General features: G+C 35.5%; 2 protein-coding genes across 4 annotated transcripts; one reads left to right on the top strand and one right to left on the bottom strand.

Annotated features, from left to right (window-relative positions):
- Window positions 1-315: 315 nt before the first annotated feature.
- Window positions 316-16,292, bottom strand: ube2g2 (ubiquitin-conjugating enzyme E2G 2 (UBC7 homolog, yeast)). Of its 3 annotated transcripts, none has more exons than XM_016266860.1 (6): window positions 16,124-16,292; window positions 12,203-12,238; window positions 11,998-12,043; window positions 8,179-8,297; window positions 5,683-5,823; window positions 316-1,250 (listed from the first exon to the last, which is right to left on the bottom strand). In XM_016266860.1, the coding sequence occupies exons 1-6, from the start codon at window positions 16,164-16,166 to the stop codon at window positions 1,138-1,140; spliced, it is 498 nt and encodes a 165-aa protein (XP_016122346.1). In that variant the 5' UTR covers window positions 16,167-16,292; the 3' UTR covers window positions 316-1,137. The 3 variants fall into 3 exon arrangements, with proteins under 3 accessions (XP_016122346.1, XP_016122347.1, XP_016122345.1); XM_016266861.1 differs by lacking the exon at window positions 16,124-16,292 and adding an exon at window positions 14,364-14,532; XM_016266859.1 differs by lacking the exon at window positions 16,124-16,292 and adding an exon at window positions 12,609-12,776.
- An 861-nt stretch (window positions 16,293-17,153) lies between these two features.
- cep20 (centrosomal protein 20) lies at window positions 17,154-20,507 on the top strand. Its single transcript, XM_016266862.1, has 5 exons — window positions 17,154-17,249; window positions 17,788-17,985; window positions 18,111-18,195; window positions 19,984-20,120; window positions 20,249-20,507. The coding sequence occupies exons 1-4, from the start codon at window positions 17,222-17,224 to the stop codon at window positions 20,111-20,113; spliced, it is 441 nt and encodes a 146-aa protein (XP_016122348.1). The 5' UTR covers window positions 17,154-17,221; the 3' UTR covers window positions 20,114-20,120; window positions 20,249-20,507.
- The last annotated feature ends 5,630 nt before the right edge of the window (window positions 20,508-26,137 follow it).

The raw sequence follows: 26,137 nt of genomic DNA, 5'->3' as shown, positions 1-26,137 counted from the left end.
TTCTCTTTATACCCATAATCTATTTAAATCATTTACTTTAATTCCTTTAAATAAAAAAGACCAGTCTTTTAAATATAGAACACAACCTCTCAAAAAAGGTCCCTCCCAATGTCCAAGACATGGTTAAGTGGGTGAGTTCTTGTAAGTGTACATAAAACTTTACAAAAGCATCCTGTGAACCATATATGGAATCAAACGTAAATAAGACGACTCATTACAAATTAACTAGCATTCTGTTGGTTGATGCAGGTCAGCTTTGGAAGCAATTACAGATTTGTGCACATTAATATAAAAATAACTGAAGGGGTTCATAAATCACAAACATTTATTGATTTTATTGGCTTTACAATCCTTGAGAACAGATGAAAAGCAAAAAGTCAAATACAGAATTTAATGATTTTTTTAAAGTAATGATGGTGTAAATCCAACAATTATTTTGGTCTGTCTTTCTGCAGAAGGCTGGATGATTCCAGCTTGTTACTACTGAATCTAAAAACCTCCATAAAAGTAAAAAGCCACAGTGAAAACCACTGAACTATCTGTGCATTACCAAATTTCAAAACATTTTCATATTAAATGTAATCAAATGTATTTAATTAGAACATTTATTACATTTGCATCCATAGACATGATCCTTTTCCTTATTTCTAAAATATCATTAATAGAATCTGGAAGTGGATGTGATAGTCTCAGTCACTGCCTCACGATGCATTTTATTAGACTGAGGCATTAAAGCATGCATCAGCAGACTGTCAGCAAACCGAAGCTGCATTCCGTTGCTTAACTATGGACAGGTAACAGGCATGACAGACAAACCGGCAGCCCAAAATGGCTGTGAATAACTGGTTTGTGTACTTATTCAGTGAATGATGCTTGGCTCTCTTTTAGAACACTGTCTGGTGAATGTATGTCACTTTACCTTCTTCATCAAAAGCCATTTGTCCAACGCATCCACCCAATCACAGGAGAGGGGAGGACTGGGAAGAGAGAATGAAAGCCTGGATGGGAATAAAGTGCTCACACTGGTGGAGGTAGGGGGTAGTACACTACAACACTCAGGACAGACACTCTTCTCTTCTGTGGGGAGTTTGATTCTTGTAAATGTCAATCCTTACTGTCCTGGAGTGTGAGAGTGTGTCAGAGGCTCAGAGATTTGCGCACGATCTGCTTAGCTAGTCGGCTGAACTGCTCTCTGTCCTCACGCCACATCTTTGAGGCGTCCACGTTTGCTCCGCTCTCATCGTTGGGCTCTGTTGGAGTAGATCATATTTACAATTATTTAAGGACAGGCTAGGATGTAAATTATAAAAGGTATTAAAGGTGACCAGGTCAGTCTTGACGTCAGTCTCAGGGTTGCGTGAACTACAAACTGGACTCTAGTGAACCTGTTGCAGATGAAATTGTTCAAGAATGGTTTGACGCATGGTGGAGTGAGGAGGGAGTGAATGAGAGAGGTGTGTGTCATATTAGTTCTTCTTTGAAAGCTGTTGTGGTCTCACGTCTGACCCTGAGGCTGAGCTGTGCTTTGAGCTCCATTTATGTTTCATTATCAGCACTGTGTGTGAAGTATCAGACATGTTTAGACAGGGAAACTCAGCAGCTAACTGCAAGGTTTGTGTTTCCATTGATGAGATTCCAGAAGAGATGGACAGTCTTGTTCTTATTTTGATTTGTTCAGTGGAGTAACAAGTCTGTTTTGATAGGATTGTGGGCAGAGGAAATAAAATGTGAATAATAAATATAACTGGGTGTCATTTAGGATCGCAAAATATTAGCAGAATTAAGAAAATGCTTCGAATACACAATTTTGAGAGAGTTGGGTCTCCACTTGATGTAAAATCTGGGTCTTGAAGTTAAGAACCACTGCAAGTTGTTTGTAAAAGTTTTATAGCATGCATTTTATCAATTATTTAATTTTAGTTAAGTTTTGAAACCATATTTTGTTTCAGTTGTGTCCATATTTTTAGTTAATTTAACAATTACATTAAATTTATTAATTACATGTTCATTTGTAGTTTTTAGTAATTTGTCATTTTAATTGAGTTCATTTTGTGTTGTGTGAATGTCCACGCAGTTAGTGGGAATTCATCAGTGTAGACATGAGAGAGATCTGAAGAAAGCGAATGTGAGAGTAGGTGCTTTGTCGGCAATGACAGCAAAGTCATCATATTTGACATTCAATTACAGTAATGTGTGGGAGGTGATCATAGCGCTGTCAATAAAGGCAACCTGCAGTCTCTATATGCAGATGGTGAAGCAGATACAGGGAAGCAGCTGTCCTATAATGAGCCCCATCAGCTGATACGCCATTAAGAATAACAAGAGTTAATCCAGCCTCTGATGCGGTCAGATTCTGCAAATCCTGATTGAGCTCCGCCAAATCAAACACGTTTGATATCCACCTCGAGTTCACTGGAAAATTGTTCTGTGATCACGTGCGCTGACATTCGTTTTTCATTCGTCCTTTTTTCTTTTTCTATTTTTTAATTAATAGTTTTATTCAGCAAGGTCACATCAGATTGATCAAACGTTTTTTCTATTAATCAAAGAATCCTGAAAAACAAAATCATGCTTTCCACAAAAATATTAAGGAGCACAGTTGTTTTTAACATTGATAATAGCAAGAAATGTTTCCAGAGCACCAAATCAGCATATTTCAATGATTTCTGAAGGATCATGTGACACTGAAGACTTGATTAATGATGATGAAAATTCAGCTTTGCATCACAGGAATAAATTATATTTTAAAATATACTAAAATAGAAAAGTTATTTTAAATTGTAAAAATATTCCACAATGCTGTTGTTGTTTTTACTGTATTTTGAATTTTAAAAACATAGCCTTGGTTAGCAATCTTCCAAAAACATTAAAAAAAATCTTACAAGCCTTTGAACAGTAGTGTTTTAAATAGTTTTGTGCTTTAAAAAAAGTTCTACAGGGCAAGTCAAATGAGTTTTGTCAAAGCAAACTAAGCTGAAATGAAATGCATAATTTCCCCAAATTGGTAGTTTACCCCACTTTACCCTACTCTTGTAGGAATTAATCAACATTGCAATTTTTTTCCCCCACATATTTGACATTTGCCTTCTAATGCACAATTTTTTCCCCCATGTGTGCTAAAGCCACATCAAAAGTGTACAGGAAGCAATTACAGATTTGTGCACATTAATATAAAAATAACTGAAGGGGTTCATAAATCGGCCTGTGTCTTTAAATGCAAATGAGCTGCTGCTCCCCGCCCCCTTTTCCAGAATAGAGCTGCGCCATTACAGCTCGTATCTAAAAAAAAAAATCTGTTTTGGTTATGATTATCATGTTTATCGCATGTGTTTTAAACCATACGAGTTTAAACTTCAGATATACGGTTTTCTGAGAACACACATCCGAAGCACACGGACAGAAAGCGGCTGTCACAGCAAGCGAGTACTAAACTAAGTTCTCATTCACACACAAGCTTACGTTAAAAACACACGAGTTACAAAAACAGTCGGTTATGTCTGTGAAGGAAAACAGTTGGGAAATAAATAGCTTGTTTATTTTTGATCTGTGTGGCAGCTGCAGTATACAGTAAATACATTAATAAATCCACTGCTCTGCTGTCTCCTCTGAGGCTGGGACTCTAAACAGTGTTCTGTGCTCATTTGTGCAGCCAAAGGCAGAACAGTTAGCATGTTTTGCTCAAACTTTCGCCATAGCATTAGAACTGGTACACCGTTGTCGCTTGCGAAATCAAAATGACGGCGCCTTGAGTGGAAGTTTACAGATTTAGGGGCGGTAATATTATAATGAGATCCCTTTGCCACGTCACCAAGGGAGCGAAATCAGACTCGCTCGTTTTCTCAGACGCTTGCAGAAAAAGGCTTACCTAAACAAAGTGATTGGGTTAATCTTTTTTTACGTTTCCTTGGTCGGTAGATGCACCAGGGACCTGATTATAGCACTTAAAACCTGGAAAAGTCAGATTTTCATGATATGTCACCTTTTTAAACATTTAAAATCTAGTATTTACTACCAGCACTAGTTCTCAAATTTCTCACTAAGCACGTTTCCATTACCCTTCAAATTGCGCAAACTTGAAATTGCGAATTGAAAATACACCTAATGGAATCGCAGCAAAAACGCTCTTTTACGCTCACATGAGGTAGTTTTTCAGGCAATTCGAAAAAGGAATATATCGCAAAACTGCAACGGAAACCGTTTTTTTCACATTGATCGCGGCCACTCTAGTGCTTGTGTTAATACCGGCTCTCCGTGCTGCTTTGCTAAAAATACACATCTACGTCTTCATCAATTAAAAATAATGGCTAGTGCAGTGGCTGCGGTATACATAAACCTAGCAACATCGGTCGTCATGACTTATTGCAAGAGGAAAAAAATTAAGTTTCAGTCGCATAATATCGGTTAACCGAAACGTCATCATTTCACAATAGTTTTTTTTATCGACATATCGCAAAAAAATTTTTGCAAATCTGTAATGGAAAGGCACATTACCTACTACTGTCACCGTGGTCAGACTCTATACTATTTTTGTTAAAAAGCAAAACTAGATTTTAGGCCGAATGTGGAACAACAAGAGGATGAGTAAATTAAGTCAATGTCATGGTGATAAAGGGAATCAGTCATGACTGTCTTTACTTTCCTTGTGCCATGCTGGGTAACATTTATCTTTTTTCCATATTTATATGTTTAGAAGTTTGGGTATAGGAAAGATTATTATTTTTTTTTTTTGAAAGAAGTATCTTTTGCATTTATTTGATCAGAAAAACCGCTATACTGTGAAATATTATTACAATTTAAAATGCATGTTATTTTTTTAAATATGTTTTAAAATGTCATTTATTCCTGTGATGGCAAATCTGAATTTTCAGCATCATCACACCAGTCTTTAATCACATGATCCTTCGGAAATCATTGTAATATGCTGATTTTGCTGCTCAGGAAACGCTTGTTGTTATTATCAATGTTGCCAAAAACATGTGTATGGAACTATTTTTTAAATGATTCTTTATTGAACAAAGTTCAAAGACTGCATATATTTAAAAATGTAGAAGTATTTACTTGAATGCACCCTTGCTAAATACAAGTATTCATTTCTTTTTAAAAAAATCTTACCGACCACAAACTCTGACAACAGAAATAGATAGTCTGACTGCATTTTCCCTTTCCAGAGAGAAAATCAGTATTAAACAAGGTCCCACTTTATATTAAGTGGCCTTAACTACTATGTACTTACATTTAAATTTATAATTTGGTACAATGCACTTATTGTGTACATACATGCTTTTACATTGTACTTATATTTAAAAAAATACCTGCATGTAATTACATCTGTAATTGATTTCTGTAATTACATTTATAATTACACTGTTGACCCATCCCTTACACCTTAACCCAACCTTAATCCTCCCCATACCACCAAACCTGTCCCTAACCTTACCCGTTTCCCACCTCAATAGCAGCAAAAGTGTTTTGCAATACAATAAGTACACTGTACTTATTTTTTTGATGTAAGTACATAGTAGTTAAGGCCACTTAATATAAAGTAGGACCTTAAACAATAACACAATACAAACATCGTAAAATAATATTAAGGCTTCTTGATTTCAGAAACCACTTCTAGGCAAGTATGATCAATACAGCACATATTGTGATCGTTCACTGACGGAGTAAACGTTGACTGACCAGCGAGCATGCTGACCACAGACAGCAGGATCTTCTCTACGCTCTGCACGGGACTCCATCTCTCAGCACTGCTCTCATAGCCCATGGGGTCATCACCAGGAGCGTGCAGGATTGAGATACACACACGGCCATCTGGGTAGACTGCAGAAAACACACCAAACACACATTAAGCAATGTTTATAAAGTTCTGCAATAGTTCTGTTCATTTCTGTTTTCCTTTGTCATCTATCCTCTAGACATCTTTACAGTCTTCATTGCCGGTTGACTGAATACATTTGAATAAACTTTCAATTTGATTATATCAGCATTTTGTACACGACACTCTTTTATGTCGAGGTTGGAAATGAACAGGCTGGTTCAGTTCACTGCATTTAACTACTCTCCCAATTAGCTAAAAAGGCCAAAATTGGATTAAAAACAGTTGAATCAGCAATAACAAACATATGTTAGGATCCTTAAAGGATCAAAAGAACATACTGATTAATCTGCTAAATCAATTCATCAATTAAAGAGTTAGTTCCATGAGCACTGACCCGTGATTGGTTTCCCTTCTAAAGACGCTCAAAGCAATCAAGTAATACTTTGGAAGAGTGAGTGTAAGGGACACAAGTTTATTAACCCTGGACCAGGGCTGAATGAATCCACCCCCACATGGTTTCACGGCTGATGTTATCTCCTCATTCTCTCCACAGCTGAGGACAGTGATCAGAATCTGAGCCGTCCAGCTCTGATAACCGCCTCCAGAGCCCCGGCACCATCAGAGGACTGTAGGCTGGGCTGCTGCTATCTGTGGCCTGCAGGAAGACCTTTATCTGGGCCCACTTCCCTGAACACTGTGTCCACACATCCATCAGCGGGACCAGAGGAAATGCCCCGGCCATAAAGACACTTTAGGACTCCGATTCTTAGTCTACGCATAGTCTTATGTCGAAGGACTATAAATGCATTAGAAAAGTGTTCCTGCTCCAAGAGGCTTTTCTAACACCGCAAATCATAAAGCAGATTGTTTCGCCTGCACAGTGATTGTTAAATAGCCAATATATGCACAGGAAAGCTTATACAATATATTACATGTGAGATCTGTGATTGCATGTTTGTGCCCTACAACTAAAATAAAAACAATTATCAGTAATATTGTGATATAATATTAAAATTTTCATATTTAAAATAAAAGCTGGATTTTCAGCATTGTTACTCAAGTCTTCAGCGTCACATGATCCTTCAGAAATCATTCTAATATGCTGATTTGGTGATCAGGAAACATTTGTTATTATTAATGTTGAAAACTGTTTTTAGTATTTGTTGATGAATAGAATGCTGAAATGTATTATTATTTGATTATTATTATTTATTATACAGCATTTATTTTAAATAAATCTTTGTAAAAAATGTAAAAGCCTTCACTGTCACTTTTAATCAATTTAATAATAATAATTTTTATTTATATAGCGCCTTTCCAAATGTATCCTTAATTAATGTATCCTTGCTGAATGACAAGTATTAAAACGTATTTAGATTATATATACACACACACACACACACATATATATACATATCCAGGGTTAATAAACTTGTGTCCCTTACACTCACTCTTCCAAAGTATTACTTGATTGTATGTATATATATGTACAGTATCTCACTTTTTTTGTAACCTTGGCCAGTTCTGTGCCTTGCCACAATTCTGTCTCTGAGCTCTTCAGGCAGTTCCTTTGACCTCATGATTCTCATTTGCTCTGACATGCACTGTGAGCTGTAAGGTCTTATATAGACAGGTGTGTGGCTTTCCTAATCAAGTCCAATCAGTATAATCAAACACAGCTGGACTCAAATGAAGGTGTAGAACCATCTCAAGGATGATCAGAAAAATGGACAGCACCTGAGTTAAATATATGAGTGTCACACCATGTGATATTTCAGTTTTTCTTTTTTAATAAATCTGCAAAAATGTCAACAATTCTGTGTTTTTCTGTCAATATGGGGTGCTGTGTGTACATTATTGAGGGGAAAAAAATTTACTTACATGATTTTAGCAAATGGCTGCAATATAACAGAGTGAAAAATTTAAGGGCGTCTGAATACTTTCCGTACCCACTGTATATATAAAATATTAAAAATATATAGTGAAACGGCACTATCAATACATGCTGTAAGCAAAACATTATAAAATAAAGGCTGATGAAAACACTGTACAATGAACAATATCTGTTCTCCAATTACTATATTAATAATAATAATTTCTAAATAGGAATATTTTGCAATAAATAACTGCATCAAGAAACATTCAATTAAATTGATAAATCTAATTAATTAAAGTACATCATAGTGATCTAACATTCATGCATATTTATTTTTTGCTATTGCTATTATTTTTAATGATTGGTTGTATTATTTTTTTATGTAAAGCACTTTGAATGACCATTGTGTATGAAATGTGCTGTATTAAAGTCACTAAAGCTCACATACACTGTGTGAATGCTGTATGTGTGTAATACCCACTGTTCGGATGAAACATGTCACAGGTGAACTTCATCTTGGGAGGGCTGAGAGGGTAGTCTGAAGGGAAACTGAGGATGGCAGGGAACACACCGCCCTCAAAACATGTGTCCTCTGGTCCCCTAAAACAAGGAAAAATACCAAAAACATTACCATACAACATATTAAATCATTTTATGCATTGTTATGAATCTCTGTGCTGCAACAAAGAGCAAATAAAGAAACAAAGTAATAAAGCATTTCAGTAGTGACCTACAATCCCCCTAAGACGGGGCAATTAGTGGATGTCTGGATAAGCTATTGCTGTATTACCCACAAATCCTAAGCATTTAGCAGAGTTTTATTACAACATTTTTAAAGCACATTAAAGACTTACATCATGATTCACTCCAATCGGTTTTTCAGAATATAATAAAATCTTTAGCGTCAGGAATTAGATGAACCCACATGGGGGTTGCAGAGGAATTTTCTCAGACATGTAAATAACTTCTGCTCAAAGTATATACTGTACCTTGATTATACACAAACTTCAGTCTAACTGCAAATCTTTTGCTATTTATGAGAACCACTGATATATGAGGCCAGTTAAACCATTTACCGCCTTCAGCGTAACAACTAAAACTCAAAAACCCCCCTGTACACTTCATCTTAATCATAAAAACCACACAAAGTCATAAATCACAGAAATCCATCCACCACTGACAGCAGTGGCAGAACTTCATGGAATCATTTTCAAAGGCCCATTTAACATGCAAATCTCTTTCTGTTGACTTACCATATCCAGCGGTCAATCAAACACTGTTTCTATGGGCCGATATTGATCGGTAATCACGATGAGCAGCGCATCAAACGAACACACTTCCGTATCTGTGGAACAGCTGTCAGGGGGTTGCTAGGGACACTGTTCCTTATTTTGCTTGGCACTTGGTTTCACTTAAAAACTTATCGAGCAAAACCACTGATCAAACCACCAGTTTGGTTTACCGGAGGACAGTCTTATCCAAAATCAAAATCAGTGATCATCACTTAATGTCCCCTCTCTGGACAAATGCTAGTGAATGAACAGCTGTGCATGCTATGAATGAAAAGAGGCTCCAGGCAAAAAGGAATTCCAGAACTGTAAAAACTGACATAAAAAATGCCCCTGTAAAAAATCAGTCTTTTTTTTAATTAAAAAGGGTGTTCTATTCATATGTATAAGATAGCATAATATACAGGTTTCGTGTCTTTACAGATAATATTGTGACTTATATCAGTTATAATTGTTCATTATGGTGTCATTTCACAATTGAATTTGCAGCTATATTAAGATATATATAAATATAAAGAGAAAATGCAAGAAACTCTGAAACCACTCAAGTGCTATTACTTGCCTAAATAACAGGACATTTTCCCCTGGCAGACAACAAAATAAGAAAATCTCACTAAATATCACAAAAACCTTGAGTGGGCTCTTTACATACGGGACAGTACATAACCTAGAACACCCTAGCAACCCCACTGCATCACGTCAGCATTTGGGACTACTCATATTTTACTCAGAAATAGTTCAAATGTATTTTATAGTAGGGCTGCACGATAAATCGAAATGGAATCGAGATCGCAATTCGACAGAAGCTGCGATTGTCATGTGTATCTTTCAGTGAAGCACGGTTCTGTGATCAGCAGTAAATCTCCATCCAAAGGCCAGAGGGCGCTCTCGCGCTGAAACTCCAAATACGCCTCGCAGAAGAAACCCAGAAAATGCCTATTGCTGCAGCTGAATAAACAGAAGAACTGCTTTCATTGATTCAACCAACGTGACTAATAAACACACGACTACGGCAATATACGGTTTATCGGAGTTCTTCTTATTATAACTTTCATTAAAATAAAGTATATTTATAATGCAATGCCTTTATCACTGCTTAAATACTATGAAATGTGTTGCGTGTCTTATTCTGTGTAAGAAGCCACATCATCTCACAGAAGGATTTATTTCAAACACTCGACTGACATTATGAAGTGAGTTTGGAGTAAAAATACGTTATTAAATGTGGTATTTTCACATGCTTTCAGATGGAGCAGCATTTACTTCACAGAGCCTTAGTTCACTGAGAAGCTATGCAAACAGCTGTCATTATTGCGAACGATTTCTTCGATTTCATAATCGCGCAATAAAATCGTCTGTCAGTGAACTACGGCTCGGCGTAGTAAATTCTGCTCCATCTGAAAGCACGTGATGATGATTTCCTGCTGATCGCAGAACCGGCATTACTATCAAAATGCGCACGACATTCGATTAATCGTGCAGCCCTATTTTATAGTATCATTTTTATTTTTAGTATATTATTTAGTATAACATGTTATTATCTGTGTCCATTTTAGTATATATATATCTTTTTTTACATTATTATCTGTGTCCAATCTATACACAGATAAACTAAACTGAATAATAATTATAATAATAATAATAATAATAAAAGTTGTATTATTACCCTCCCTGCTGGGTCACACCAGACATGGCAGAGAAAAGCTGCTTGAACTGAATAATTTTAACATCAAGAAACACATTTTCTCACTCACATTGAGCTCTATTTTATGGAAGCTTGTTTCCGCCACATTAAAAAAAAAATGCAATTACCTTATTTAGACACTTTATACCTCTCACTGACTTTTTTGTTGCAATTCTGACGTTGTATATCATAATTCTGAGAACTGAAATATAAACTCAAAATAACTCTGAATGAAGTCAAAATCATGGGATTTTTTTTTTTATTCCTTAGTGGATAAAAAAAAACAGAACAGCGAGATGCAAATTGAGAATTTTGAGGAAAAAGTCATAATTGTGAGACACAAAAAGTCACAATTACCTAAAAAAGTCTGAATTGTGATACATAAACTCAGAATTGTCAGATACAAAAAATAAATAAAAATCTGAACTGTGATTTTTTTTTTTTTTAAATCTGCGGCTGAAACAAATCAAAAATAAATACATTAATAAATACATTAAAGGGGTCCTATTATGCTTTTTCACTTTTTCAACTTTAGTTAGTCGGTAATGTTGCTGTTTGAGCATAAAAAAAGATCTGCAAAGTTACAAAGCTCAAAGTTCAATTCAAAAGGAGATATTTTATTTAACAGAAATCACTTTTCAAAAACTACAACGAACGACTCGTTTGGACTACAACGCACATTTTCCAGGATTTGTGATATCGCCGAATGGGACGAGACCTGACTGAGCTGCACTAGAGAAGGCAACGAGGGTTATCACTATGTTGTAGACACGCTAGCTTTCCCAAGGCAGATGAAAGTAGAGTGGTTACAATCATCTGATTGTGCCAATCACAGCACACACTGGCCCAGCTAACCAATCACAGCACATTTCGTATTTCAGAAGGCGGGCCTTCATTTGATACAGGAACTATTCGAGCCGTTCATGCCAGACTGGGGAGAGAGGTGTTGTAATAATGTAAAACATGAAAAATAATGTGTTTTTCGAACAACCTAGTATGAGAGCCTGTTCTAGTACACCCCCAAAACAAAATCAAGACTTTGTAAAAGAGCATAATAGGACCCCTTTAAAATAAATAAAACAGAAAACAGAATTGTGCAATGAAAACTGAATTCACAGGGGGGAAAAAGTTAGAACTGTGAGATGTAAACTCAGAATTCAGACTTTTTGCAAGAAAAAAAAATCTCAATTATGAGATAAAAAAAGTCACATTTGCCTTATTTATTAATTCCTTGATTAATTTATTAAATCTTGTGGCGGAAATCCGAATCAAAGAAGAGAAAAAACACGAAACAAAATCTTCTTTACAGTCTACGGATAATACTTACATAATCAGAGCCTCCCATTCAAAGAAATTTTCTTCATTTGCAGGCCCTGTAGGGAAGAAACGAGTCTCATTAATTCACTATCTTACTATAAAAATAAATCTGTTCATCTATTATACAGATACAAATGATTTAAGTACAAATCTGATTAAGAATCTACTGTAAAAGCAGGACAATGGAGCAGTTCAGTAAGTGTCCTCATTCTTACCTGCTACAATCCCCTCTGGAGGGTTCAGGGTCAGTTCTGGAAAGAAAGAAATGCGTTGAGCTAACTCTGTATCCATATAATTATGTTCAACAGGAAATATACAGAAGAAAAGACGAGCATTATCACACACTTCCCTGCAGTGGCAGCACTAGAGTAACTTACAGTACGCCAGTAACGTAGAGAAATGAAGTATGAAGGTGAATTGGGAGTTACACGGTGTTTGAGGTTACTTAAGGAGGTTACTGTTCATTTATTAACTGGACCCATTTTAATGATGCATGCTGTCAGCATATGCTGGTGAAGTTCTGGAAGTATCTCCAGCTGCCAAAACAGTGTAAACCCCACCCTTCACAAGCACCAGCACTGCGCTACACTAGTGTTATCAATTATCAATGACATGACTTACGTTTGTACTCAGCCATGAGTCTTTTTAAAGCTGTTCCAGCCATTTTACAGCCCGGGCTGGCTTCTAGAAAGAAGTTGTTTTGGCACGAAGGGTGGCGACGACTGACACGATGAGAAATCTTGTTCTTCCGGGACAAAAGCGAGCAAAGAATGTCGCGCGCAGGAGATTTTCCACTCGACCTTTACTTCCGCAATCCGCCTGACGTCACGTGGCCCTTTGTTCCCCCCCGTTTTTTCCTTTTCACTCAAACTGATATTTCAAGACTTAAAGCAGCTGGGAAAGGAAACGCCCTAAAACTCTCTAAATTACTCGTGCAATATATATTGAATACGTTAACTGTATGCAATATTTCTAATTTGTACTAATTTTGTATTCATTTTTAAAATATGTATTTATTTATTTACTTCTGTTTCCCTTTTCTCTCATTATGTATGCTGTTTGAATTTGTGTTTGTGTGTGTATTGATTAAATATATTTATTTAATATTAATAAAGAGTTTATTTAATATTCAACATGTGTACTTACTGTATTTAGTAGCTCATTCGTTCTTTTTTTTATTTTTTTATATGTATATATTTATTTATTTAACTTTTCTCTCTTTATGTAGGCTATGCTGCTTGAATTCATTGTGTTTAACAGTTATAATGCCTGTTTATTATTTAAAGGAGTTTAATATATATTTTTAATTCAACATTATTATTGTTCGGTTTATTTCGCTTCAAAAAATCTATTATTATTATTTTAGTTCATTCTTTAAAGCAGCTGAAAAAGGGATGCCCTAATACGCTCTAAATTATCTGCACAATATATATTGAATCAATAACTGTATTTAATATTTATCATTTGTAATAATTTAATAATTTTGCATACCTTTTTTAAATATTTATTTATATTTCTCTCTTTATGCATGCTATTTGAAAGCGTTTAATACAGGTTTTTTTAAGTTCAACTTTATTTTTGTAATGTTAAATAAAAATAAATAAAGTGCACTTGCACTTGGTTTCGTACTAGAGTGGAACGGCTTTAGCCCACCTATAGACGCAGAAAGAGCCACAGTGACCTCTAGCGGAAGCGTCGGAGAAGTGCGATTCTGTTTCAATGGCAACCATCACAGAGTTGAAAAGCGGTGAGCTAATACTCATAAACTGTCATAATGCATCATATCGTTGCGCCAACGTTATGATTATTTTGCGTGTTTGTTTAATAACAAATCTTCAGTCATAAGGTTTGTTATTAATGTTGTTAGATGTTTAAACGTAACGTTAACCCTCAAATCTCTCCACTGGCTTGAACTGATGGTAAAACTAATGACATTATTTACCGTCTTTACATTTATTTTGAAAGATGAAGCTCGCGATTATGGTAAGGGGCGTTACATTTCCGACGAGTGCTTGCTGTGTTCGGCCAATCACAATGCACTGGGTCAGCTGGCCAATCAGAGCAGACTGCGGGACTTTGTAGAAAACGAAGCGTTTGAGAGAGACGGGGCATAGAGGACCTACAATAATGTACAGTATTTGAAAAATAATGTGTTTTTTTGAACATTAAAGCATGTCAACGTATTCTGTTACACCAAATAATGATCTTTATAAAAGCATCATATGACCCCTTTAATAATTCACACTGTCAGCATATGTTGGTGAAGTTCTGGAAGTATCTACAGCTGCCAAACTGTTGCTACCAAAAGAGTGTAAAATCCACCGTTCACAAGCACCAGCACTGCACGGCATTAGTGTAATCAAAGACATGACTTACGTTTGTATTCAGCCATGAGTCTTTTTAAAGCTGTTCCAGCCATTTTACAGCCCGGGCTGGCTTCTAGAAAGAAGTTGTTTTGGCACGAAGGGTGGCGACGACTGACACGATGAGAAATCTTGTTCTTCCGGGACAAAAGCGAGCAAAGAATGTCGCGCGCAGGAGATTTTCCACTCGACCTTTACTTCCGCAATCCGCCTGACGTCACGTGGCCCTTTGTTCCCCCCCGTTTTTTCCTTTTCACTCAAACTGATATTTCAAGACTTAAAGCAGCTGGGAAAGGAAACGCCCTAAAACTCTCTAAATTACTCGTGCAATATATATTGAATACGTTAACTGTATGCAATATTTCTAATTTGTAATAATTTTGTATTCATTTTTAAAATATGTATTTATTTATTTACTTCTGTTTCCCTTTTCTCTCATTATGTATGTTGTTTGAATTTGTGTTTGTGTGTGTATTGATTAAATATATTTATTTAATATTAATAAAGAGTTTATTTAATATTCAACATGTGTACTTACTGTATTTAGTAGCTCATTCATTCTTATTCTTTTTTTTTTAAAATATGTATATATTTATTTATTTAACTTTTCTCTCTTTATGTAGGCTATGCTGCTTGAATTCATTGTGTTTAACAGTTATAATGCCTGTTTATTATTTAAAGGAGTTTAATATATATTTTTTAATTCAACATTATTATTGTTCAATTTAAAAAAATTAATTATTATTATTTTAGTTCATTCTTTAAAGCAGCTGAAAAAGGGATGCCCAAATACGCTCTAAATTATTTGCACAATAAATATTGAATAAATATATGTTAACTGTATTTAATATTTATCATTTGTAATAATTTAATAATTTTGCATACCTTTTTAAAATATTTATTTATATTTCTCTCTTTATGCATGCTATTTGAAAGCGTTTAATACGGGTTTTTTTAAGTTCAACTTTATTTTTGTAATGTTAAATAAAAATAAATAAAGTGCACTTGCACTTGGTTTCGTACTAGAGTGGAACGGCTTTAGCCCACCTATAGACGCAGAAAGAGCCACAGTGACCTCTAGCGGAAACGTCGGAGAAGTGCGATTCTGTTTCAATGGCAACCATCACAGAGTTGAAAAGCGGTGAGCTAATACTCATAAACTGTCATAATGCATCATATCGTTGCGCCAACGTTATGATTATTTTGCGTGTTTGTTTAATAACAAATCTTCAGTCATAAGGTTTGTTATTAATGTTGTTAGATGTTTAAACGTAACGTTAACCCTCAAATCTCTCCACTGTTGTGTAGGCTATAAGCTATGCAAGTTAGCTCAACTCACTTTCTGTCTCTGGCTTTTAAAGGGATAGTTCATCCAAAAATGAAGATTCTGTCATCATTTACTCACCCTCATGTCGTTCTCGGCCAATCACAATGCACTGGGTCAGCTGGCCAATCAGAGCAGACTGCGGGACTTTGTAGAAAACGAAGCGTTTGAGAGAGACGGGGCATAGAGGACCTACAATAATGTACAGTATTTGAAAAATAATGTGTTTTTTTGAACATTAAAGCATGTCAACGTATTCTGTTACACCAAATAATGATCTTTATAAAAGCATCATATGACCCCTTTAATAATTCACACTGTCAGCATATGTTGGTGAAGTTCTGGAAGTATCTACAGCTGCCAAACTGTTGCTACCAAAAGAGTGTAAAATCCACCGTTCACAAGCACCAGCACTGCACGGCATTAGTGTAATCAAAGACATGACTTACGTTTGTATTCAGCCATGAGTCTTTTTAAAGCTGTTCCAGCCATTTTACAGCCCGGGCTGGCTTCTAGAAAGAAGTTGTTTTGGCACGAAGGGTGGCGACGACTGACACGATGAGAAATCTTGTTCTTCCGGGACAAAAGCGAGCAAAGAATGTCGCGCGCAGGAGATTTTCCACTCGACCTTTACTTCCGCAATCCGCCTGACGTCACGTGGCCCTTTGTTCCCCCCCGTTTTTTCCTTTTCACTCAAACTGATATTTCAAGACTTAAAGCAGCTGGGAAAGGAAACGCCCTAAAACTCTCTAAATTACTCGTGCAATATATATTGAATACGTTAACTGTATGCAATATTTCTAATTTGTACTAATTTTGTATTCATTTTTAAAATATGTATTTATTTATTTACTTCTGTTTCCCTTTTCTCTCATTATGTATGCTGTTTGAATTTGTGTTTGTGTGTGTATTGATTAAATATATTTATTTAATATTAATAAAGAGTTTATTTAATATTCAACATGTGTACTTACTGTATTTAGTAGCTCATTCGTTCTTTTTTTTATTTTTTTATATGTATATATTTATTTATTTAACTTTTCTCTCTTTATGTAGGCTATGCTGCTTGAATTCATTGTGTTTAACAGTTATAATGCCTGTTTATTATTTAAAGGAGTTTAATATATATTTTTAATTCAACATTATTATTGTTCGGTTTATTTCGCTTCAAAAAATCTATTATTATTATTTTAGTTCATTCTTTAAAGCAGCTGAAAAAGGGATGCCCTAATACGCTCTAAATTATCTGCACAATATATATTGAATCAATAACTGTATTTAATATTTATCATTTGTAATAATTTAATAATTTTGCATACCTTTTTTAAATATTTATTTATATTTCTCTCTTTATGCATGCTATTTGAAAGCGTTTAATACAGGTTTTTTTAAGTTCAACTTTATTTTTGTAATGTTAAATAAAAATAAATAAAGTGCACTTGCACTTGGTTTCGTACTAGAGTGGAACGGCTTTAGCCCACCTATAGACGCAGAAAGAGCCACAGTGACCTCTAGCGGAAGCGTCGGAGAAGTGCGATTCTGTTTCAATGGCAACCATCACAGAGTTGAAAAGCGGTGAGCTAATACTCATAAACTGTCATAATGCATCATATCGTTGCGCCAACGTTATGATTATTTTGCGTGTTTGTTTAATAACAAATCTTCAGTCATAAGGTTTGTTATTAATGTTGTTAGATGTTTAAACGTAACGTTAACCCTCAAATCTCTCCACTGTTGTGTAGGCTATAAGCTATGCAAGTTAGCTCAACTCACTTTCTGTCTCTGGCTTTTAAAGGGATAGTTCATCCAAAATTTATTTAACAGAAATCACTTTTCAACCCTCATGTCGTTCCAAACCTGTATGAGTTGCTTTCTTATGTTGAACACAAAAGAAGATATTTTGAAGATTGCTGGTAATCAAACAGTTGGTGGTTGCCATTGACTTCCATAGTAGGAAAAAAATACTATGGAAGTCAATGGGGACCACCAACTGTTTGATTGTGTTCAACATAAGAAAGCAACTCATACAGGTTTGGAACGACATGAGGGTGAGTAAATGATGACAGAATTTTCATTTTTGGGTGAACTATCCCTTTAAATGCATGATCTGTAGCTTTGCGAGAGACGCTGGAGGCCCGTGGGGTCCTGGGGCAGCTGAAGGCGAGGATCCGGGCTGAGGTGTTCAGCGCGCTGGACGATGAGAGCACGCCGCGGCCGCCGCTGTCCCACGAGAACCTGCTCATCAATGAACTGATCCGAGAATACCTGCAGTTCAACAAGTATCAATATACCGCCTCGGTGCTGACCGCAGGTGAGCAGATGAGGCCTGCAGGAGGACCATACGCACGGTCACTCAGTCTTAGCTCTCGATTGCACCTCACAACTGAACACACATTCAAAAAACAAACTTAAATTGAAAAAAACTATGTATCTCAGAATCAGGTCAGCCTGAAGTTCCCCTAGATCGGGAGTTCGTGGCCAGTGAGCTCAATGTCACAGAAGATTCGAGTGCCAAAGCAGTGTAAGTATGATTTGTAAGTAAAACTTTTATAGAGCACCTTTTTAAAAAGTGTTTACAACGTGCATAATAGAAGACACTGAACATTTATGTACAATACAAGGCACAACAATAAATATGGTCCAGGGTCACTGTGAGGGAACTAACACTTAACCTAATATACTATATCAAATATACTAACAATTATATTATATTGTATTGTATTATATGTGACCCTGGATCACAAACCAAGTCATAAGGGTCAGTTTTTTTTTAAAATTGAGATTCATACATCATATGAAAGCTGAATAAATAAGCTTTCCATTAATGTATGGTTTGTTATGATAGAACAATATTGGGCCGAGATACAACATAGATATAATATTTGAAAATCTGGAATCTGAGGGTGCAAAAAAATCGGAATATTGAGAAAATCGTCTTTAAAGTTGTCCAAAGGAAGTTCTTAGCAATGCATATTACTAATCAAAAATTAAGTTTTCTAGAATTACGGTTGGAAATTTACAAAATATCTTCATGGAACATGATCTTTACTTAATATCCTAATGATTTTTGGCATAAAAGAAAAATCGATAATTTTGTCCCATACCATGTTGGCTATTGCTACAAATATACCTGTGCTACTTATGACTGGATTTGTGGTCCAGGGTCACATATTATTATTCACATATATTATTATTATTATTATATTATATTATGAATATAATATGTGTAATTCAAATAATACATGCATAACATTTTAAATGTAAATATTACATAATTTCATATTTAGCAATGATTACTATCATTTTTCAATATGATAGATTTTTCAAGTGTTGTGTAGCTGTAAAAGAGTAATGTTATAAATGTAGCAGTATAAACTATTTGTTGTTATTTTAATATTTGTATTAATTTATTTTATTTTTCAAGTAAATGTTATTTTATTTTTAAAAATCCTGCAAAAAAAAAAGGTATCTAATATTTGGTGGTGGGGCCAGTAAAAATGTTGGCAAGTCAAATGAATTAGAAGGATTTAAAAATTGTTCAGCTGTGACATAAACAAACAAACAAACAAACACACACATGCATAGGGAAGAAGAAAAAAATAGAGATTAAATAGAAATTAAAAATGAATAAGAAAATAAAATGCATAAAAAGTAACTGGAAAGAAGAAAATTCAATTACGGAAAAGCACTACTAAACAAGAGTGCAATTAGTGTGATACTTTCTCAAAGTGTTAATTTGAGTCAACTGCTCGTAGGCTGTCTGGCTGAGAGATATACAGCTTGGGTCCATAAGTGATTTAGAGCTGACTTGTTACTTTCAGCCTCACTTTAACTACAACCAGCAAGGAATGTTGATGCAATACCATAAAGACATTAAAAATGTAATAAAAGGGTCTTAAATCCATTCTGTGAGACACAAGTAGACAGTGAAGTGATTTAAGTGCTGAATGTGATTCCTCGGTCTAGTACAAAGAAGCATTCTTTCTGCTGCATTCGTAACTCATTGTAAGTGTTTGATAGAACACTACTCCAATAGTCGAGTCTAGATGTAACTACTACATGAATGAGTTTCTTGCTCATTGCATTATCTATTCTAAACCTCTGTTCATTGCATATTAAAAGAACAGTTCAACCAAAAAACAACAATCTGTCATCGTTTACTCAGCTTTGACCATTTTTTAATTGTCAAACATAAAAAGAGATATTTGGAAGAATGTCCAAGAAGCTCTTTTGACCAGGGGCTTTCAAGCTTGATTTTTGGTTAACCATTCCTTTATTCTTTTTGTATTGCTCTGTCTTGCTGTTTTAGGCCATTGTTGTATGGATTGCTCCATCATTTCCTTAGCAGTAAGGAAGAGCACAAAGGAAAACTCTTCCTAAGAGGCTCAGCAACAGTGCCTTCACAAGAACCTCGTGGCCATCGTAATGCAGAGTCATAAAACTGAGGTAAGAGAGGGCTTGAGTTTGACTTTGTTTTCACATATTGATTTAATGTGAAGATTAACAAGTGTAATTTTTAGTTTCATAAGCCTGAGAAACGTTGCATCCCATTCAGCTGTTTCTGTTGTTTCCAGCTCCGCAGTCATCAAGAACCAACACACAAGAGGAAGTCATATGATCACAATTAAAATAATTTGCCATTAAAGAGGCCAAAATATTCTGTCCAGCTTACTCCGGTTGTAGATGTTGAATGTATTATATTTTTGACTTTTAGTAATAGTTTTATGAATAAAACCATTGTGATTGATTGTTCAGTTTAGCTTCTCAGCTGTACAAACAATGCAGCATTTTGCAATATATTCGTATTCCTCATATATTAAATTTAATTTGACATCCAGTTAACTGATTTTGAATCTGATGTTTGTTATACACAATATTAAATTGACTTTTGCTGTAAAATAACAGCAGCCTTATTTTTTTGTACACCCATTTTTTATTGTTTTTGTTCTATTTTTAACTAATATCAACAATGATGAAGCATGTAAATTGTGGTAATTTATGCAGTCTGAATTGAAAACGTTAAAGGAACACTCCACTATTTTTGAAAATAGGCTCATTTTCCAACTCCCCTAGAGTTAAACAGTTGAGTTTTACCGTTTTCGAATCCATTCAGCCGATCTCCGGGTCTGGCGGTAGCACTTTTAGCTGTAGCTTAGCATAGATCATTGAATCTGATTAGACCGTTAGCATCTCGCTCAAAAATGACCAAAGAGTTTCTATATTTTTCCTATTTAAAACCTGACTCTTCTGTAGTTACATCGTGCACTACGACGATGAAAAGTTGTGATTTTCTAGGCCGATATGGCTAGGAACTATACTCTCATTCCGGTATGAATAAAACCATTGTGATTGATTGTTCAGTTTAGCTTCTCAGCTGTACAAACAATGCAGCATTTTGCAATATATTCGTATTCCTCATATATTAAATTTAATTTGACATCCAGTTAACTGATTTTGAATCTGATGTTTGTTATACACAATATTAAATTGACTTTTGCTGTAAAATAACAGCAGCCTTATTTTTTTGTACACCCATTTTTTATTGTTTTTGTTCTATTTTTAACTAATATCAACAATGATGAAGCATGTAAATTGTGGTAATTTATGCAGTCTGAATTGAAAACGTTAAAGGAACACTCCACTATTTTTGAAAATAGGCTCATTTTCCAACTCCCCTAGAGTTAAACAGTTGAGTTTTACCGTTTTCGAATCCATTCAGCCGATCTCCGGGTCTGGCGGTAGCACTTTTAGCTGTAGCTTAGCATAGATCATTGAATCTGATTAGACCGTTAGCATCTCGCTCAAAAATGACCAAAGAGTTTCTATATTTTTCCTATTTAAAACCTGACTCTTCTGTAGTTACATCGTGCACTACGACGATGAAAAGTTGTGTGTTTCTAGGCCGATATGGCTAGGAACTATACTCTCATTCCGGCATAATAATCAAGGAACTTTGCTGCCGTACCATGGGTGCAGCAGGCGCAATGGTATTACGCAGCGCCTGAAAATAGTCCCCAGCTAGGTATCTTCTAAACTAAGCCTATTTTCGGGAAGTCGTGGCCTAATGGTTAGAGAGTCGTAACCCAAGGTTGCAGGTTCGAGTCTCGAGCAGGGATTGTAGGTGGGGGGAGTGAATGTACAGCGCTCTCTCCCACCTTCAATACCACGACTGAGGTGCCTTTGAGCAAGGCACCGAACCCCCAACTGCTCCCCGGGCGCAGAAGCATAAAAGGCTGCCCACTGCTCCGGGTGTGTGTTCACGGTGTGTGTGTGTTCACTGCTGTGTGTGTGCACTTTGGATAGGATAAATGCAGAGCACTAATTCCGAGTATGGGTCACCATACTTGGCCACATGTCACGTCACTTTAAAACTTTTCAGGCGCTGCATAATATCATTGCGCCTTGCTGCACCCATGGTGTGCAAATAGTGGAGTGTTCCTTTAAACATATTTTAAGATAAGTGCTTTTATTGTTCATTTTAAATGGCACAATTTCCAAAACAAGCCTGGATTGTTGGCTAGCTTCTAAAATGAGTCTTCCTGGTCCTTGAACTTTGAATTTGGAACATTCTTTCTTTTGATTGGTTTTCATCCTTCACTTTCTTATCATCTTGCCAAAGCCAGCCTGTCTAGAAATGACATTTGAACTACTGTTTCTTACTTAAGCTGTTCTCACTTCCAACTTCAAACTGTATAATAATGAATTCATACAGAAGAATAAGACATGTTATAATCATTCTTTCTTTAATTTCTTAAGTGCTTCTCATTGAGAATCTCAGTTGTGTCATTATATGTTTGGTTTTCTTTCACCTTAAAGCAGCAAAGCTCACAAACACTGTAAACCTCATCCATTGCCAAGTTCTTCAAATGTCCTAATTTTCCTTAAAAGGTAAGTCACTTCATACTCACTCAATACTTCATTTGATTTGTTTAGCTTTTCGCTCTCAATATTATCACAGATCAAGGGTAATAAAGCAGTTTGTTGAAAGGTTGATGTTGAAGTTTTCCCAGAGCATTATCAGGAAATATTTTCTTTTAGTAAAAGGTTATCATCTACAGATAGAACATGTGAAACAATTTGAATAAATATGAGCAGACAAATATTTGCTTGCTCTCCTGCTGCTAAGCTGGAACCACGTTCCACCGAGGACAAATATATCCAAACATATATGTGACACTGGGGCACAAAAGCAGTCTTAAGTCGCTGGGGTATATTTGTAGCATTAGCCAAAAATACATTGTATGGGTCGAAATTACTGATTTTTCTTTTATGCCAAAAATCATTAGGATATTAAGTAAAGATCATGTTCCATAAAGATATTTTGCTACTGTAAATGTATCAAAACATAATTTTTGATTAGTAATATGCATTGCTAAGAACTTCATTTGGACAACTTTAAAGGCGATTTTCTCAGTATTTAGATTTTTTGAGTCTTGCACCCTCAGATTCCAGATTTTCAAATAGTTGTATCTCGGCCAAATATTGTCATATCCTAACAAACCATACATCAATGGAAAGCTTATTTATTCAGCTTTGAGATGATGTATACATCTCAATTTAAGAAAATTGACCCTTATGACTGGTTTTGTGGTTCAGGGTCACATATGACCCTCTAAAATAGTGTGTACTTATGCATGTACTCAGGATTTTTATGAGAACTGAATGTGCACATAGATAAATTATAGATAACAAACACTTTGTTCTTCTTTAGTAATGTTTTAACTCAGTATACATGTAATTTCCTGTTTTTGAATGTCCATGACTAAGTAAAGCCACAGCAAAATTGCTGTGCTTGTGACACTGTAAGTGGATTCATATGCACCTTGTAGTGAGATTTTGTCTAGTAAGGTGATGATGTTCTTTTACTAATGTAGGCAAATCTTAATGCACCAGTTACTCTGAACGGCTTCAGTACACTACAAATTAGTTTTTGGATGAGTCTCAGGAGACTATCTACCCCGAACAGCCTGTGCTTCACTCGGCTTTAATCTAGCACATATTTCCCATTCCCTCCTTCTGTTCTCCTTCAGACACACTGTCAGGACTAATTCCCGAGATACTGCTCTTCCACTAAGAGAACAACTAAGTATTCAGACATAGGACTTTGCTTTGAAGCCAAACTCAGGTCCAAATAGGAGTATTATAATTCCTTTATTACATTTGATTGTTTTTCACTTACTGAAAATAAAGAACGGTTCACCCAGAACTAAAAAGGGATGTTTACCAGACTATTGTCACTGAATTATTCTGTGCATTGAAAGTCAATGGTGTACAAAAAATAAAAAGACCATAAGACTTTCATTTCAAGTCACATGGACTATTTTTATGGTTTTATGGACAGTTTTGTCATTTAATCACTTTCGTTGTACAGAAAAAAGCAGCTTGTGCATATATCAAAATATCTTCTTTTGTTGTCAAATAATGCCATAAATTTTATTTTGATAAAAGAAAAAGTTGCAATGCAATGCACACAATAAATAATATGTCCTTAAAAAGTTATAATCACATGTGATGGATATGAACTTCTGTGAATAGGTTTCACTTGCAAAAACCATAAATAAATAAAAAAAATTGCATATAATGTGATGTTAAGCCATTTACAGTTCTTCGCTGTATAAACGGACAGAAATTGGTATAGGATTTACTTTAAAACAGTTATCACTTTTCATTATTTCACAAATTTTGAAGTAGAAAGAGTGAAATTCTATTTTCTTGTGTCATTATTTACATCTTTGATTTTTTTACAGTGTATAAGGTAATTTACAGTTACCAATTAACAGGCGTTTTACTGTTTTTATGTAATATTATAAACACTTTTAGAGTGCATGATGATAAAAAGGTGCACTGCTTATTTGCAAGACATTTTAGTAAAAAATATAACATCATCATTTTTATTATGATCACAAGTTCAGACAAGATTTGATATAGCCTGTCAACTGTGTTCAGTATTAGTGTCTCTGTCTATACAAACTACAAAATTCTCTATAGTACGAAGTAGCAAACTATTAAACAAATATTTATGTTCCTATTTCTACAGCACCATACAGCATGTGCAGGTGCAATACCTCACATTCCTTAATTGGTGTTAGTCTTTGCCGGAATGAAAGTCTGCAGCTATTTCGAAGTTTATTGTTGGTGAGTAAACAGTCGAAAGATATCCCAATGAATGCCTATATGTCTTAACAATGACACTGCTGTTGCACCATATTTAGTCACTCGGTCCAAGTCTTTCGGTGTTCCCTTCTAAACACAGAATACAGCCGAGATTCCAGGCAGACCCCATTGTCCTTATATGGCACAACAGAGACCCGGTTAGGCCGTGCATCTCTGCCTCTCTCTCGCAACCTCTCACTTTCACTCTCACTGTACACCCCCATCCTCCATCCGCCTCCAAGACACTCTCTACCTCCCTTCCTTCCCTTTCGCACATCCAGGAGAGCTTGATGCTGACCAGTGACAGAGGCGCTTCTTTCCTTGCAGGCTTTGTTTTCTCCCCATCTCTCTTTTGGACCGCAGCAAGGCCTCAGAACATACCAGCTACGGTCCTGTTCCCTGGAAACATCACAGACTTGATTTACGGAATGCAATCGGAGGTTGTCCTTATATAGGAAGTTCCATTAGATAGCAGGAGCCCGTTGTGGGAATGGAGGGGACGGAATGTGATGTGCGTAACGATAAGGGTCCCAAAAAGGATCTCAGGGGATTCGCCTCGTCCAGATGTAGTGTATGGCATGTAGTCTAGGGGATCTCCCTTTGCTCGCTTGGGCTCTTTCTGTTTCTTTCCTCTGTTCTGCGTATTCCTTGATATTCCTAGTTCCCGTTCACTTTCACTGCATGGAAGAGAGCAGTGTGAACATACTGCGAAACATCTCCTTCTGTGTTTCACGCAAGAAATAACTTCACAGTTTTGGAATGACACGGGCATCTAAAAATAATGACAGAATTTTCATTTTTGGTTGAACTGTAACTCTAAATCTGACATTTTTCCATATTCCAGATTCTGCGACAAATGTTTGTGTTCGGCTACTAAAACGGTCTGAAAATCCATCATAAAAACACGAATGACTGCATATTTAAAACTATGATCATGTAAATAAGAAGTGGAATAATCATAAATCATTTCAAAATATTGTATAAATATGATTTAAATCATGTTAAATCAATTTCCTCAGTAATCATGTCATTTCCTACAACAAAAAAAACTTTGTACGTAATAATTTTTTGCCAATTTTTTTTCCAACAGTATAAAGAGCATGTTTGAAATATGACACTCGGTGTGAAAAAGAAAAAAAAACAGGGGCTACTAAAACGGTCTGAAAATCCATCATAAAAACACGAATGACTGCATATTTAAAACTATGATCATGTATATAAGAAGTGGAATAATCATAAATCATTTCAAAATATTGTATAAATATGATTTAAATCATGTTAAATCAATTTCCTCAGTAATCATGTCATTT

The sequence above is a fragment of the Sinocyclocheilus grahami genome, unplaced genomic scaffold, assembly GCF_001515645.1.
Source record: "Sinocyclocheilus grahami isolate Dianchi unplaced genomic scaffold, SAMN03320097.WGS_v1.1 scaffold34.1, whole genome shotgun sequence".
Lineage (NCBI taxonomy): Eukaryota > Metazoa > Chordata > Actinopteri > Cypriniformes > Cyprinidae > Sinocyclocheilus > Sinocyclocheilus grahami.
Note: the sequence above shows the minus strand (reverse complement) of the source record. Positions and strands in the feature narration are given on the sequence as shown.

Coding starts and splice junctions, on each gene's coding strand:
- ube2g2 (XM_016266860.1), bottom strand. CDS start 16,166: ATGGCTGGAACAGCTTTAAAAAGACTCATGGCTGAATACAAAC. Junction 12,044..12,202: donor TCCAGAGGGGATTGTAGCAG/GTAAGAATGAGG, acceptor TCTTCCCTACAG/GGCCTGCAAATGAAGAAAAT. Junction 5,824..8,178: donor TGACATGTTTCATCCGAACA/GTGGGTATTACA, acceptor TGTTTTCTGCAG/TCTACCCAGATGGCCGTGTG.
- cep20 (XM_016266862.1), top strand. CDS start 17,222: ATGGCAACCATCACAGAGTTGAAAAGCG. Junction 17,250..17,787: donor CATCACAGAGTTGAAAAGCG/GTGAGCTAATAC, acceptor CATGATCTGTAG/CTTTGCGAGAGACGCTGGAG. Junction 17,986..18,110: donor CGCCTCGGTGCTGACCGCAG/GTGAGCAGATGA, acceptor TATGTATCTCAG/AATCAGGTCAGCCTGAAGTT.